Raw genomic sequence first — 17656 nt, forward strand, 5'->3', positions numbered from 1 at the left:
GGATGGAGAAAAGGCTTGATGTTTGTTGAGTCTTAGATATGGAGCAGGTATTTTACACACATTAGCTCAGAGTCCTAACACTGCCAGCAGGTAACCCCATTAGCTTTGTTTTATAATGAGGCTCATGGCCACGAAGCCAGTAAAGAGCAGATCCAGGACTCAAACCAAGATCTTAGCTCAACACCATGCTCTTTTCACCAAAGCTCATGTAACTGCAAGAACAGCAGCAGTCACTTGCTCAGGACTTTATAAAATACCACTGAGTAGAGGAATGAAAGTTTTAAGTGCAGCATCATGTTCTACTTCAATTGTTCTCACCAAAACACCAGCCATCAAAAGGCATTTTTAACACTTCTCACCAGTAATATTGACAAATATGAGAACACAAACCTTGGCAACCTTTCCCATATTTTCTATAGCTTTAGGGGCAGTTCGGGACTTAATCTGCTTAAACTGAAATTTACTTTTGATGTCAGAGTGTTGCTTGTTCATAAACTAAACAAATGACCCAATTACTCCTTAATGATTTTCCATATCATGCTTAAAACACCAGGCAAAAATTGTTATTCAATACGATCATAGAATTTTTTCACCATGTCTCACTAAGCCAAATTCCTAAATTACAGAAACTATGCCGTAATCACCCAGTAGATGGCACTAGCTGCGCCGACTACCCAGTTTTATTCATTGAAGTAGTCCAGCAACTGAGGTCAGAGGTTTGCCTCCCACTAGGGCTACAAATATTTGAAACTGAAGATTAGCCCCACATGGCAATCGAGTTATGTCTTATTACTTGTGGAAAATACTGTAGCTGCCTCTCAGTGCAGAACAGGATTGAAATCTGAGTGGAAGCTGAAGGGTGAGTCCTATAGGCATTTTCAGGAGTTTATCAATCCTCCAACCCTACTACTTTTCAATGAGACCAGCCTTCCTCCACATTGTAAAGTAGGGGATCGAGGGACAGGCGTGAGGTAGAAGATGCTGTAAACATGTATTTGCTGAGATAAGCAATGATAAAATGAATTTCAAATTTTTTAAACAAAAACTTATGGCACTAAAGTTTACGTTTATCTAGACAGTGACCCTCCCCATAGAGCTGATCTTAGCATTGATGTCATTTGAATAATTCTCTTTGAAACTAATCCAAAATTTGCAGCACCCTCACCCAGAAGCCATAGTGAACCTGTTATTCTGCTCAGGACTATGTGGTTTACCCATCCATTCTGCCCTTTGGAGATACATCCTTCCAAAGATAATTCTTTTTTCCATTTTATAATCCAAAATTTTAGCATATTTTAGTCTCACAAAGGCAGAAGAAACCGAGAATACATATGTAATTTCAAAAGTTATCTCATTTTTAAACGGAGAGCTCAAGGGACGAAGACAAGATGTTCAGGGTGTTTAAAGTGCAGGTCTCCCAAATCTACACTGATAAATTCTCCTAGTGGAGCAGAGGCACAATCTGTAGGTCTGACAAGTTCCTGGGGAGTCTCACATATATAGGTTGCTTACAAACCACTGTTTGAGAATTCTATCAATGTATTTAATATATTGATCAATAGATTATCCTATGCACAGAAGCATAAATTTTGATGGGATATAAAATTTACTTGAATTTCTCCATTTAGAAATGGAAAAAAAAAAAAAACAGGTTTCTAAAAACATGTCAGTAGCCCTTCAGTAGAAGTTATGTGAGACAATAGATACCGTGTGATGGTGTGAACAGGGGTACGTCAATGAACCGAGACCTGGGCTCTAGTATAGGTCAACATTGATCATCCAAACCTTGGTTGGCATTTCTCAAAGCTTGGGGAGCCACAGTAAAATTGTGGGTTGTCTACCACGACCTTTCAAAAGGCCCAAATGAAATGTCTACTAGTCAAACTTGTTAAAATGTCCATTCCCTTTACATCAAGTCGGTTATCTCACAGTAGTAAAAAAAAGCTCTTGGATATGTTAGCATAGAAAAAGTGCTAAATGACTTGTCCACTGGACTGATTTCCTTCAGTTTGTTCTGTGTGTTGAGAAACATCAACAGACCCTTGTAGTTCAGAGATCTGGAGTGATCTGTTTATAGTATTTGAACCCAAATTCTGGTGGTTCCCAATAAAGCAAACTTGGAGGCACTTGAAGGGAATTTAAATATACCTGGAAAGTAAAATGTTTTTCTAGCTTCTCCCTCGGGGCATCCCACCACCGCATTCACGACAGTGCTATTTTCCAAAGGTCACAATTAGATTTCCTCAGTATACCTAAACTGTTAATCATTACAAATACTTTGTGAAATGTGGGGCTGTTTAATTACTCAAACATTTAATCATTGGCTGGAACCTCAGCACACAGGCTTTCACCATGGTAGAGTCAGGTTTGCCTATTCTAGAGAACTGTGACCATCTTTTTCCACAAAAAATGTCCAGACTCTCATCAGATCAGGGATAAAACAAACAAAAAGTAAATCAAAAAAAAACAAAAAACAAAAAACCTAGTAGCTATAGGGCAACTAATCTCAAGAACAAGATTAGAAGTTAAGAACAGACTCCTCTGGGGGTGTATTCCATGTTGACACTGCCAGGCACCCTTTTCAGTTGTCGTCTCTAGAACCCTTTCAAATACATTAAAGGAGCTCAAAAATCACAGGCAGCCTAAAGTGCCTTGCAACAAACCATTATGTTAATGACACCAGAAAAGGGAAGTCATTTCAGTAACTAAGCTGGAATGTTAGATCTGTATAAAATGTAAGCTAACAACTGCCATTGTATCTTTAGACAGATGTAAAACTTATACCGTCTGAGAAAACATTTTAGGGCCAGTTAACTACCTTCCTATACTTTAAAAAAAGTTCTCATACTTTATAATTTTTTACTAACCTCACATCTGTTTGTTTTCAGCATCATTCCTTTGGCATTACTCAACCCAGCAAATTAAACATTTAAAATGTTAAATGATAAAAATATAAGCAACAAATACAAAGTGCTACACATATTTGGGGTAGTCTCAAGTTAAACTATCCTCCAATTTAAACCAAAATTACTAAGATTATTATAGGGACAAAGCAAAAAGAGTTGGTACACTACAGAGAAAGCTAGATGTTGAACTGCCTATGGGAAAGCATGCTGGAGCCCTCACTGCTAAATATCATCACCTGGCCTTGTGGATTTTATCTTTCAGTTTTTGTATCGTAGCAACTCTCCCCAGAACCCACCCACACAGGAGGGACAAGCTGGTCTCATCAGACTTCGATCTACTTCAGAACTGTTTTGATGAAACAATATGGGGGACCCAATCCTGGTAGAGTGTTTCTGTACTAAATGGTTTTTGTTTTCAGTAGGTGTTGTTTAAACTTATTTCAAAGTTGATAGCTGAAAGCACCAAGGAGGAGGAAGGTAGGTAACTTTCTTCCTCTTCTTGATGAGTGAAGTCCAAGCAGACTGGTAAGGCAAATATTCATTATGGATTGTGACTCACTTTGCTTTGGTTTTGGAGGCTTCCCTTAAGAAAAAAGAAATTTGTTAATAAATGATAAAAAAAAAAAAAACACAGAAAAGGTTAAATTATCAAGGCAAGTGTCAATCACAAAAGTAAAAGCTTAGGTCTTTCTCTATTTTAATCTCAACATGGTGAAGGGTGACAATACTTTCACACCTAATGCTGCATTTTTTTTCCTGCATGAGGTATATGATTAGACAACAAACATTTGACTGCTTATTATGTGCCAGAAGTCATTCCAATTACTTACATAGAAATCTTAAAAACAGCTCTAGGGAGAAGTACTATTACTTACTTGTTTTCATAGTTGTAGAACATAAGGCTTAGAGAGGTTTCAAGTGTCAATAACTTGCCCAACATCACAAGTGAGGAGTATTAAGGCCAGGACCAGAAGGCCAGCATTCCATACCTGAGAGTATTTTAATTTTCTAAAACTCCAAAATTCCTTCTTTTAAAATCTTCTTTATGCTATAGTCTCCCACAAATAATTTAAAGTATTGTTGCTCCTTAGATTTAAAAATCATATACTATTAATAATTTGCTGCATTTTTTTTAAGTTCTGAACATCTACAATCTGATGAAATATACTCTATCCCAACTCTTAGACAACTTCTTTAGAGATATTTTGAAATGTGAAAATCTTAACAAAATATTAGTCACAAAGCCAAATTAATAATAATCACTAATATATGAATAAAGGAAAAACTTTTTTCTATAATATATATACAAACCTCAGTTACAAAAGTACTATGGACCATAAGTAAACTCCTTTATTTAATGTTTTGTCTACCCCTTAACACTATCTACACAGTGCCTAATACATAGCATGTACTGAATTATTTGTGAAACATACTAGATTAGAGCAAACAATCTGGCACAACGTTTTTTATTCAAATGCTATGGAGATTTCAGAAAACAAAGTCTACTTAAATTATTTTGTGATTTGAAGTGGGGAAAAAAACTAAGTGATAAGCGCAGAGCTAAGCAGCCGCCAGGCTGACGTCCCACTACAACTGTAGTGAGACACACGGGCTCTCCATCTCAATCATTGAAAGACAGCAAATTTAAGTAGGTGGGTTAACATTAATGCAAGTTTTATTCAAGAGATAATATTTAAGAAGAGTTGAATTCTAACAAAGGAAAAATTTACCAGTTATCCACCCTACAGTAAAAAGTGGAAATAGGTATCATTTATGACAAATAATTCGACCTTTACACTTCTGAATAAAGCTGTAATTGCTTCTTTGAGAGAGCCATTTCTTAACTTTTGCTAATAAGGCTACGTGAATTGTGTTCAGAAACTTTGACCACACACATATACACACCCCTCAAATAAAGTAAGTACCTAGGATTTTTCACTCCAGGCTGAGTACCTGTAAGTACCTAGGACCTATATATAACTTAAGACTTCATATTACTACATGAATTCAATTTGAATCACCTTCATTGTGTTTATCCACCATAATTATTTTTAAAAATAATTAGATCAATGTTCATTATGACTTTACAACTCTCTCAGATTATAATATTTTAACATGGTAGTTTCAAAAAATAAATAATCAAGGCCTCCGTCCTTCAATGTAATACACAAAGTTTAAGAAATGTTAAGAGCACTACCCTAAAATAAATGTGGCTTTCTTCTAAAAACTACTAGTTACAAGATAGATCACATTCCATTCCATAATTCTGATAAAGAATCTGGTTTTCTGATAATAAAACAAGAATTTAGGATGATTCAGTCCTTGGAAAATCTTAACGGCAGTCACTCAGTGAAGTCACTCATTCCTAGAGCCACAAACACTCAAAAATTGCTGTTATCATTAATCAAATTTTTGTGTTTTTTGGTGGTTATTGCTTTAGTTGACAATATCTGAATTCAAGACAAAACAGTATCTTTCCACTAAGCCTTATGTTAAATATTACAAAATTTATATAGAAGATAGACTCATAGAGGCCATAATGCTGATGTCTTAAGTAACTCACCCATGAAATGGGTGCAGGGTTTTTAGAGGCTATCCAACAATTTTTTTGCTCTAAAAATAAATGCTCCTACTTTTCAGAGTGTTCCCATTCTTCAGTAGGAGATTTGAGCAGCTTAATAGTTTTGCTATAAAAAAACAAACCACTCTTCTTAACAAATCAAAAACATAAAAAGAAACCACAAAGGACATACTTTTCACAGTTAACAATAAATAAAAGTGCAGTAAGTGTTCAAGTAGGGCATGTAGTTCAAAAACTACATGTGAGTATTTGGCATAGGTCATCTTTTAAAGGCTCTCCGAGGGTCCCTGCCATTACTTATTGTGGTCATGACCATTTGATTATTAGCTGTTCCTGGTAGTTGTGGATTTATAGGTCCTCGGCCATTGCTTCTACCATATGAAAACTGGCATCCCCTTGATTCAGGGCCACTTTGAACACCATTTCCTAAAAAAGAATACAAAAATTCATCACTATTTTCACAAGTGGTCTATTGTGATCTATAGAACTACACCTATTTAAAGTTCCAACACATGCTATTAAATAATGCTTATAAATAATATTAAGGGAAACATACACCTTTATTTTTATACTGGGAAAAAATAAATACTCAATGGGGGTTCTAGATAATACACAAATGTATGATTACTGCAAATACATTAACTTGATGCTGCATTAATGGAGAGAAAAAAATCAACTTGGGCAACAAAATTAGAAAGAATAGAAACAAAACAGACATGTACTACCTACATTATAAGAGTAAAAAAAAAATCGTGTTTGAGTATTGGCATTTGGCTGAAATATGATTAATATCTCAAAACAATGTTAATTCTAACTTTTTCAAGACAAAGACAGTAAAGCTTTCCCAGGATGTGATGATCAGTTATGCCAAAACACGTAGCTATCAGGTCAAATAAAACATCAGCCACCTTAATGAATTCTAATCACAAAAGACTTTTCCTCAGGTATTTAAGAAAAAGACTTCAAAAGACCTTCAACAGGGTTGCAAGGACCATTAGTACATCTGAGGGTCATGATTAGACTTTAAAAGGCTCATCATTTAAAGAGGTAGCTACCAGTATATGAAAAATTAAGCTGAGCTATTACTCTGAAGATAAAAGACTTTCAGTGCACCAAAATAACCAGTCATTCTCCATCCACTCTAAGTAATCACTAGATTACAGAAATTTTATAGAAATCAATGGAAAAAATATGAAACCTCTTCACAGACATCACCAAAACTTAGAATTCTCATCATCAGTAAATGTTCACCACTGTATTCCCAGTTACTGGCCCAAATGTTTAAATATAGAATGTGCCAAATACATTGGCTCAAGAGTGTATCTAGAAAATCAGTTCTTTGGGAATTCCCTGTTTACTGGTAGTTTACTTTTAATACTAATTTATGCTTAAAGACATCATTTCCTCTAAATCTTTCATAACTCTTAATTCTTATATCTGATCACAAATACTCAGAAAAAAAAAAATCTTACCCACTGGTCCAAATGTACCTGTACCCATATTACCATTCATGGAATTATTCTTCTGTTCACTCTGTGCCTAAAAAAAAGTTTTTAATTTAACCAAATGAACATAACACATTTATATTATTATAACAGTACTATACCCATTGTTTTTTTCAATTTAAGGTTTGGTTTTTTAATTTTTAAAAAATGTGTCCAAGTCCATTCAAGGTTGAAATATTCATAAATGTTTCCCAAACCTTTCAGACCTTGGTTACATCCTATTATATTTCCTGATATTACTCCCTACTCTGCAAAGTGCTAGATGACACATTTAGTATATGCTGCTACAGGCTCATATACAGACTCACAAAACATATATAATAAAATTACTATAAAGATCTTTTTAAAAATTCTCTTCATTACACTCTGACAGTCAAAATTAGCCTAATCATAAAGACATACTATACATTTTAATTAATTACCCCTTTGTTCTGCTGTCCTCGATAATCAGGGTTGGGTTCACTGAAATTTGGCACTTCTGAATAAACCATACAAAATCTGAAAGAAAATAAAGGACAAGTTAAATGACTTCTGCAATAAAGTAAGTAATCAACCTTTCTTTATATAACATCCCTAACTTACAGGAATGAAGACCTTAGGTGTCAAATTAACAGCAACATGTTAACTCCATTTATAAAAGAAACTTCCTAAATGATTATGTCTCATAAAAACATCAAATATTTGACTGTCTATAAGACATAAAACATTCTATTTTATATTTAAATTCTTGTTTTGTACTGCAAAAAATAAATCATGTCAGAGATCAAGGACACAGAAACACTTCTTTGTCCTGTTTTTCCACACAGGCTGATGCCAGTGAACCATGCTTAGGGTTCCAGAGTGGTTTCTCCGGCAGTGGTGATGGATTTGCATGATCCATTCACACACTCATCCAGTCCCTCTTTTGACCAATCACTGTGTATCTGCAAAGACAATCATTCAAGGTTAAGAGTGGTTTCTAGGCGATAAAGAAAGAAAACTGACTATCAAACCACCAGTTTACCCTGGTGTTGCTTATAAATTGACATATGGTATGAATTAACATTACACATAAGTATTTTCTTAGCTCCTCACCCCACAAAAAATAAATTAGAATCAGTATTGGTCAATCCTAGACTGACCCTGACAAAGAGCAGTCATTAAGAATTGAGTGACCTCCAGTGGTTCTTCACGCTGACCTCCATTATTACACCTCTTTATGTATACAAGGCCAGGGCAGAATCTTGAACATTTTGGTTATAGACACTAAGACCTTTCATAACACATAACTCTAATATTACTACTCTAATCTTCCTTTTAGCAAAAAAATAGTGTTAAATCAGTTACTGATCTTTAAAAGCTACTGTGATTGCTCTTTTTTTCCCCTTTCAGTATAAACAGATCCTCCAAACAAAATATGTCATGCCCTTAGTGTAGAAGAGCTTTCCTTATTTATTTATTTATTTATTTTGGTGCCATTTGTGGCTTCTCTCTTTAAATATCCTCCAATTCAATGGGCATTAAGTAGCTATCTGAGCATTAACCAAGAAGAATGGACTAAACGATTTAGCTCATTGCCTTCACCATACTTTAATACAACCCAAATGTCTAGGCTAGCATGGAGGCTGAATTACCTTTACACCCTTAGAGAGGATGGTTCCTCCAGGTCAGGGTGGAGATCATTACCAGGGTGGTAGAGTACGGAAGCTCGCATTGCGGCTGCCTGCACCGTACCTAGACTGTGGATAAATAGAGGACTTCAGTTTTCATTGCTGCAAGTCCTTTTAACGTGAGTACATTCACCCATAACCAGAGAAAAAGAAAATTTAAACTCATGGCCTGAAACTCATACCTAGCTTCTTATTTGGCAAATTACTAGAAGAGAGACTGTACTTTCAAATGGCACTTGTGACATCTGAAAAATGTACATTTCTAAAGCCTACAGAAATGGTCCCACTGGGGTTGGTCTCTACTGCAGCTTCTTACTGCTCTTTGCCAGGAAAATGACATTTACAACCACAGGAAACAGTATTGATAGCTGTTAGCCAGTACATGCAAAGTTATTTTTTCAGTTAAGCTGTCAAAGACATTCAGTTTACTGGTCAAAAAAAGCCAAGTAAGAGATTTATAGTTTAAACCTACCAATAAAGACATTATTTGTAATTAATTATACAAAATGCATTTTAATACTTACTCCCCAATTTTCTGAAGTTCGCCACCTCTTCCAGTATAAAGTGTCAGACATCCTTTCCACATGGATGCATACCTAAAAAGAAAAGAAATGTTAGTTCTTTGGAAATATGTATGTTTTCTTCTATTTAAATCAAGTAAATCTTCATACCATATATTTTTGTACTGAGGTAGAACTGAGAATCAAGCCCTCTCTCTACCACAGTAAATCAAATACAATAAATCTAACTTTGATTAACTTGCTACTTACAAAGGAATAATAAAGAAATTCTACTGCCAAGTTTTGACATAATTAACTATGACAAACCCTAGAAAATAAGTCTTTTTGAAAAGCAAGATTATACACTAGATGATCATATCTTTAGTCAATTAACAAAGGAAAAACTTTTAATTGTAGAAATTTAAGCAAAAATTATTTTGCAGCCATACAATATATAAAATCAACACTCCCGTGTTTACTTTTATATTCATTTACACAGTCTAGTCACATACTGATATGCTGTCTTTTCTTCTGCCTCCATAAAAGACACAGGATTCCCAAGCTATGGAAGATTTGGCAGAATTTAATCAAGGTGACAAAATTAAGTCACAAACCATTCACCAATCTGCCTTTCCAAATTTGCAATTTTTGATACCAACCTGGCTGAACAACTGTTTACTCTGAACAATTTTGAATGCAGACATCTTTAAAATAATCCCTTGCAAAAGACAATTCCTCCAAGCAAAAAAATAATTCTAGATACAAATCTAAGAAAAAGGTAAATTAATCAATATTAATCAGTCTTGAATCAGTCCAAGGTTTGGTTTTCAAAAGTTCTCTGTGCAACTACTATGGTAACTGCATAACTTTTAAAATGACTTGTACAGTTCATTTTAATAAGGGTTATTAAGGACTCCATTCACCACTCTTAAGTTATACAAAGTGACACAGGAGACGGTGCAGTAACATTTTATCATACTAAAGTAAAATTAATGCAAATTTTGAGAAAAAATTTCAATAGTTAAAATTAAAGCATTTAACTTCCACTTGTTAAAGAAATGAGAACACTGAAACCAAGTTTTTAGGGTTTTCTTAACCATTATTTAGATGTTAGGTATATCTTTCTTCAAAAGCTACTTTTCTTAGATACAACCAGAATTTAAGGGCCTTACGATGACCCAGACTCCAAGCTGAGTGTGTTATTTTAGTAAGGTATAATCATTCCCATTTTACAGAAGAGGAAGCTGAAGTATGAGGTGTAATAACTTCCCAAGGTCACATTGAAGTAGTAAACAAAGCTTCTTTAGTTTTGAATTTTCCTTTAAACTGTACTCCTAGGTAATTGTTCTCCTTAACATTCTATAGACACCATAGCTACTGAGTTTAATTTTTTGACCAGTTTTTTAATGGAAGCATCTATGACTGTGACTACAGAATATGAAATATTTGAAATGAGATGCTGTTTTCAGTGTATAAAATAGCTTTATTCATTGGATGAAAGATATTTTGAGTCAAGAAACTTCAATTATGCTAATCCGCACCACACCCTCTCATGTAGGAATTCTCTTTTAAGATGTGAAAATTTAAGATATAATTAGTGTCATAATGAGTCAGTGTATGAGAATAAAATGTCTAAGTCCTGATTCTCATTTCCTGCTGTGATAACCTCACTTCCTGAAGATGTTGTAAGACCTATAAGATAATATCAAAGAGCTCTAAGCTGCTACACTCAGGGCTCCACAATACTTCTCTGAGATTATATTTATTAGGCCAGGATCAATCTCCACCTACTCTTCCTATAGTTATGATTGATAAATTATACTTCTATTGATCACCAAATTTTATTTTCTTTCTTTTTTTTTTTTTTTTTCTTTGAGACAGAGTCATATTCTGTCACCCAGGCTAGAGTGCCCTGGCATCAGCCTAGCTCACAGCAACCTCAAACTCCTGGGCTCAAGGGATCCTCCTGCCTCACCCTCCTGAGTAGCTGGGGCTACAGGCACGTGCCACCACATCTGGCTAATTTTTTTTTTCTATTTTTAGTTGTCCATCTAATTTATTTTTATTCTTAGTAGAGACAGGGTCTCGCTCTCGTTCGGGCTAGTCTCAAACTTCCGAGTTCAAGCCATCCTCCTTCCTCGGCCTCCCAGAGTTCTAGGATTACAGGCCACCATGCCCCCCACCCCAAATTCTATTTTCAAGATCCTGTTCTGACCTTTTATCTTCCTGAAATAAAGTTTTGGTAAATTTTTAAAAACATCCTACCAAAAAAAAAAAAAAAAAAAGTTGTGCTAAATACAGAAGGCAAAGAAATTTTCAAGAATGAGTCTTCCAGATATCATAAACTTCCCCTCTTAAATTTTTCCAGTGCAAATTTTACATACTACAGAAAATGATAAATTCCCCAACTACAATTTTAATTTATGTCCACGCCGTCTAAATAACATAGGTAAAATATTGGCCAGTATTTCAAGTCATTAAAAAGTGACAACTACACTGAATTAAATAACTTAGGAAAAGAGAAAATGTGGACTGTATCAATCTACTAAGACTCAGTGACTCCCAGAATAGCATTTAAAACTACACTCGACCTGTGAACTTGGTGGCGGTGGTGGCGAGAGGGCGTGGAGGATATAAAAGCCTTAAACCTACGGCCTTTATAACTGTAAAGGTGTGTTACATCCTAACGCTGCCCACCATTCACATTTAACACCAAAGAAGCTCAAAACTCCTCGGAGTGGCCCACAGGAGGGACACGGAACTCCAGAACTTGACAAGATCCCGGGAGTCAGCCAATCCCGATTCTGCAGACTGTTCTGACATTCTCTTCCCACACACTTTTATGCACACCTACCCTCTGGTCAACCGAATAATATCCCCTGGCTGTATAAGACCTCCGATCTCATCCCACACGGAAATAGTGATGCTGCCCGTTTTATCTGCTACTTTGCACGATCTCACTTCATGGCCGTCTTTGGTTTTGGTCACGCGTCCTGTGAGGATTTAAAAATCAAAGGGGGGGCTGTGTTAGAATGAGGACGTCCAGGAAAGCTCCCTAACTCCTCCTCCGGTATTTTAACACATCTGGAAGATGGGAAGAGGCCAAGCCGGGAGTTCTTGCCGCAGGAGGATCTGAGCCCAGGAGGGAGCCACTGGAGCCACGTGGGTGGGGGAGGGGAAAAAGAAGAGGGGAGGGAGAGGGGGAGGGGGAGGGCGAGGGAGAGGGGAGGGAAAGGGGGAGGGGAGGGGGAGGGAAGAGGGAAGCCCCCGGCTCGCGGCCGCGGCACCCCTCTCTCGCGTGCCGGAGCGCACACGGAGCGGTGGAGTGAGCTGCGGACCACCACTTACCTATCTCCAGGACAATAAAGACGACATTTAAGTTTTTCAGTCCGGGCTTAATGTCTTTTATAAAAAGAGGCGGGTCGTTGACCCCATTCATATTGAGGCAGGTGCGGCTACGGCAGCGGAGACACACGGGTGGGCAGGGCGGGGACAAAGCTTCCCACCCTCTCGGGCCAGGGGTGAGGGCGGAGGGGCGACCTTGGGCGGGGGTGGCGAGAGAAGGGGCAGAAAGCGGTTACTCAGGGACCGGGGAAACCAGCCCGGACGGCACTGAGCCTAAAAAACAAAAAGGAAAAAAAAAGCGCTCACAAGTTCAAAAGAATAAAAAAGACGAACCACTCCGCACACCAACCCCGCTCCCAACTGGACTACAGGATGGCAAGCGTGCGAACTGCCCCGTTCTTTGGAGAAAAGAAGAAAAAAAGAAAAGGCAACGAGTAGACAGCTCTGCCCTCAGTCCCGCTCACACACACGGGCACGCGCCCAGCCTCTCCCGGGCTGCGGGGAAGGACAGGCTGAGACAGCGAAACGAGAGCAGAGAGACCACAACCGCGCACCCAGCGTCCCAAACAGCGACTGGCGAATGCGCCCGCACGTCGGCTGGAACCCTGGGCCGCCCCGCCCCTTATGACATCGCACGGCGTCTGCACGCCCGCTGCCACGCCCTCCTTGCGCGGGGGAGGAGAGAGAAGGGGCCGGAACGCACCAACGACGCCGCGCTGCCGCCCTCGCTCCTCCCCCGGGGCTGTCAGCGCGGGCCCCGCCCCCTCGTCCTTCCAATCCGCTCTCAGCCCCGCCCACCCCGCCCGTTCTCCTCCCACTCCGGGCGCCGCGGCGCAGCGTCGCTCCTCCGCTGCCTCGCCTGCTTGCTACCGCTTTTTACTGTTGAGTGCCCAGTTTTGGGTTTGCTTGTCTTTTTTACCCCTACAGCGTTCAGTCGCCCACTCTTTCCCTTTAGTCATGCGGTCAGGGGGAATGGTGCGGTTTAGGACCCAGTCGATACGTTAGAAAGTGTGTAATCGAGTAAGACCAGGGTTCTACCCGGGGTGGTTGGTCCCGGGCCAAGGAAAAACACGGTGGGATGGTGAAGGGGTCTGTGGTTGCAAGGTTGGAGTTTTAGCAGAAAAGGGAACTGGGAGATTTAGCTGCCTCATTTTAGGCATACTTAAATTGAGATCCAGAAAGTTGAAGTAGTTTGCTGAAGGTCACCTGGCAACTTATGAGTAGGCAGAACTGCAACACAAGTCGTCCCACCTGGTCTTCCACTTTTCACTTGAATACAAGCAGATAGACAAGTTAATTAAATTCCTTTGCAGATCTCATTTTTCCTTACCCCTTCCCTCTCAGATTACACCCTTTCCTCGTTTTGCTTTTCTTTTTTCACTTGGCACTCGTTTTTATACATCCAAAAGAAAATATACAACAGCTGTGGGACCACCTGACCCATAACTAAAAAAAAGATGAATAAAGTTTTTTTAATTTCATGTAGTGAAAAGAGCATGTGCTTTAGAGACAAACCTGGGCTCAAACTATTTGCTAGTTATGTGACCTTTAGGACAAGTGGTTAAGCTGTCTAGCTAGCCCTAATTTAATCATCTGAAAAATAAAATGATCCCTGTCTCACCGAGGATTAAATGGGATCATAAATAAATTGTACAACTAGTGCCTAGCAAATATTAATGTAGATACTCGATATTTTCCCCTTGCCAATATTCTATTATTAAAGAGAAGAAAAACAATAATAGCCTGTGATTACTTAATCCTTTCATTGACTTTATGGAGTGAGTGCTAATTTTACAGAGGATGAAACTCACCAAAGGCTACATGGCTAGAGAATGGCCAAACTGGGTTTGAATCGAGGGGCAATCTTGGTCCCAGAGCTCTCTAGCCTAAAGTTAACTTTTAGACTTAAATTGCAGTGGTGGAATTATAAGAGTCGAAAAACAGGCTGAAGAAATAAAATGGTAGCAGCAAGATAAAGCAGTAGGGCTTTAAAGAATCATCTAGTTGACTATTCGTGATGGTAACAGAAATGTTGGAAAGTGTCAGAGAATCTGTGTGTCAGGAGCATTAATTTTTCCCCCTTATTTCCTGAACATTTTTAGATCAACCACCACTTCCCAAACATCTGCACAGATATATTACAGATCTTGAAAAAGAGTTTTGAAAATAATCACAGCATTAGCAAGACAGTCAAGGCATTCTTAAGGAAGCAGAAGTTTCCATTTCATGGATTAATAAAGCCCAGCGTGCTAAATATGTTGACATAATGGAAAGTGGTATAAAATAATATAAGCATGATTTCAACATCAAATAAAACAAATGATGAAACATGGCAGTTAATGGGAGAACCAGCATCCAACTTCAGGGCTCCCAAAGACTCCAAACCAGATCAGAAGCTTTGATTACCACGATTGTGTGATGGAACTTGACACTTCAAATGGACTGCCCTCAAAGCTGTATTTTCTAATGCTGGCAAAACATTCTCACAGAAACAATATTTAAATCAGTCTCTTTTTTTTTTTAAGGTTTGACAAGATCTTCAACAGATTAAGAATAAGTAGGAAACCAATTAAGAACTTTGAACAGAGTTGTGGCCAAGCATTTGGGCAAAGAAAGTGGCCACTCGCTAAACTCTCAGTCATTTGTCCCCACAAAGGGGATTAGGTGGGGCTCCTCGGACTAGTTATATTGACATTTTACAAAGAGGAACAAGACACTTAGGAAACAAAGCCCCACAGAAGCAGATACGGGTCCTCAGAACAGTGGCCCAGCCCTTCCCTTCCCCCACAGGACATAACTCAGCTGAACATCTATTTCCTTCCCTCCTCACTCAGTAGTTCTCAGAAAGGAAATGGCAACCATATGCTTTCTCATTAACCAAAACCAAAGACAGCCTTGAGAAACAAGATGGTGTGGGCAACACAGGCGCTCTTCAACTCAGGCTAGTTGGTTTCAACTACTCCTAAATCACCCCCAAAGGTGGTAATTAATAAAAAGAGAAAGGGGATATCAAGAAGAACAAGTATTGCTAAGCAGATAATCTTTCCTGAAATTACCATTCAGTGAAATAAACAAAGAGATCTGTCATTCAGCCCGTCCAGTTAGGTCATAATGATTATATTGCTGACTCTTTAGTATATTCATAAGATTACTTTATGGCCTTCTCCCTTCTAAGGCTGTTGTTTCTCAGGCCTTCCTCATTTTTCACAGCCTAAACATAAACTTATGCTTAGTGCGATCCAGTGTAATACAGAAGGACGCCCAGTGGAGTCCTGCACATATAAGGCTCTGGTTACCTGGGTCCTCATTGATAAAGGTTTTTCTGTAAACTTTCCCCAGCGCTCAGTGCCCACGCTCAGTCCCAGGTTTTGGTTTCTGGTATCACCAGGATCATTTTCACTTTGTTTGCACTATCCATCTATTTAAAACAATTAACACACCAATAAAACCTATCACCAAGTACTGTTGAATGTCTAGTAAGACATCTTGTACGGTGAAACAAACAATTTTAAAACTTAACAAGAACTACAGTGTTCTCACATAATCCACTTTGTAACATAATTGACAAGGTCAAAAACAAAAAAACAATCTTCTTAAAAAGATTTAAACAAAAGACTCAGAAGTAATGAATGTTTAGTAATGACTGCAACAATAGCCACACAAATCATCCCTAATGATAAATGCCAACACATTATTGAGCATTTTCTATAAGCCAGGCATTTTATACTTACAAGCACTTTATACTTTTTGATATATTACTTAAAAATTAATGTATATGAGGTGATTGCTCTCATTTTACGGTAAGTTATAGAACTGGGATTTAAAAACAACCGTGTGTTATATGTAATAACTTTTTCTACAAAACAGTTTATTTGCCCTAGAAAGTATATTTCTTTGGTCATCTAAATGTGTAATTGGATCTTTCAAAGGCTTTGTAATTCACAGTGATAAGTGCAGTAAAATGTGATCTGATTCCCCAATGTCTGATTGTGTGGGGACAGTGAAATCTGCTTGTAAGGAATAACTCTGTAGCTTCCCTTGGGCAGAAATTCATCCCTAAATGGGTTAATTCAACTCAGCTATATTATCGTTTAATGATAGAGTGAACAAGTTTGGCTTCTGTGCTCTAAAAAACTTCTTTCAAATGTACCATACCTCTAAATAGCTGCCTGGATTTATTGTTTATTCAGATAAAAAAACAAAATATTATTGGATACTGAACTAATTGGAGACTGATAAAACAACATACAGTATCTAGCTGCTTCAAAAAGAGTTACTCACTACAGTTTGCTGATGTTTCCCAATGTTCTATGTAATTAATAAATAAATAAAATAATATATAACAGGTTTGAAACCCCCAGCTATGCCAGGCGCCATGGCTCACACCTGTAATCCTAGCATTCTGGGAGGCCAAGGTGGGAGGATCACTTGAGGTCAGGAGTTTGAGACCAGCCTCAGCAAGAGTGAGACTCCCATCTCTACTGAAAATAGAAAAATTAGCCAGGCGTCATGACGAGCACCTGTAGTCCCACCTACTCAGGAGGCTGAGGCAGGAGGATCACTTGAGCCCAGGAGTTTGAGGTTGTTGTGAGCTAGGCTGATGCCACATCACTCTAGCCCAGACGACAGAGCAAGATTCTGTCTCAAAAAAAAAAAATAAAAAGAGAAAGAAAAAGAAAACCCCAGCTCACCTGGTTTCAGAGCCCTCTTCCTCAATAGGCGTTGCAAGAAGTATGTGACAGTTTCTCCTACCATCATGCCTGACACATGTTGGAGTGGAGGGCTTGATGAATCTTTGTAGAAGTCTGATTTATTGTCATGGTTTCTCTATAATAAAAATGAACGCCTTTTCTTATGTTGGAGATTATCAAGCATCACACATATATGCACATACTCACACACCAGTAAATCACCAGGAAGAAACAGTAGATGTTTCCAAACATACCCCTAACCTAGTGTTTCCCATAATAGCATAGGGTGTCCCAGTTGGAAGGATGCTTACAGATAAGGTAGTCTTTTTTTTTTTTTTTTTTTTTTTGAGACAGAGTCTCACTCTGTTGCCCAGGCTAGAGTGAGTGCCGTGGCGTTAGCCTAGCTCACAGCAACCTCAAACTCCTGAGCTCAAGGGATCCTCCTGTCTCAGCCTCCCGAGTAGCTGGGACTACAGGCA

The 17656-nt window shown here is 38.2% G+C and overlaps 1 protein-coding gene across 2 annotated transcripts; it reads right to left on the reverse strand.

Annotated features, from left to right (window-relative positions):
* Nucleotides 1-4555: 4555 nt before the first annotated feature.
* NABP1 (nucleic acid binding protein 1) lies at nt 4556-13061 on the reverse strand. Of its 2 annotated transcripts, none has more exons than XM_069469170.1 (6): nt 12955-13061; nt 11996-12134; nt 9166-9237; nt 7415-7490; nt 6960-7026; nt 4556-5913 (listed from the first exon to the last, which is right to left on the reverse strand). In XM_069469170.1, the coding sequence occupies exons 3-6, from the start codon at nt 9225-9227 to the stop codon at nt 5747-5749; spliced, it is 372 nt and encodes a 123-aa protein (XP_069325271.1). In that variant the 5' UTR covers nt 9228-9237; nt 11996-12134; nt 12955-13061; the 3' UTR covers nt 4556-5746. The 2 variants fall into 2 exon arrangements, with proteins under 2 accessions (XP_069325271.1, XP_069325260.1); XM_069469159.1 differs by having other exon boundaries at nt 12490-13061.
* Between the last annotated feature and the right edge of the window lie 4595 nt (nt 13062-17656).

The sequence above is a fragment of the Eulemur rufifrons genome, chromosome 1, assembly GCF_041146395.1.
Source record: "Eulemur rufifrons isolate Redbay chromosome 1, OSU_ERuf_1, whole genome shotgun sequence".
Classification (NCBI taxonomy): Eukaryota; Metazoa; Chordata; class Mammalia; order Primates; family Lemuridae; genus Eulemur; species Eulemur rufifrons.

Excerpts from the sequence above, each read along its gene's own strand:
- NABP1 (XM_069469159.1), bottom strand. The coding sequence starts at position 12,580 with ATGAATGGGGTCAACGACCCGCCTCTTTTTATAAAAGACATTAAGCCC. Across the intron at positions 12,135-12,489 it reads CTTTATTGTCCTGGAGATAG|GACGCGTGACCAAAACCAAA; the intron begins GTAAGTGGTGGT and ends AAATCCTCACAG. Across the intron at positions 7,027-7,414 it reads GAGGACAGCAGAACAAAGGG|GCACAGAGTGAACAGAAGAA; the intron begins GTAATTAATTAA and ends ACTTTTTTTTAG.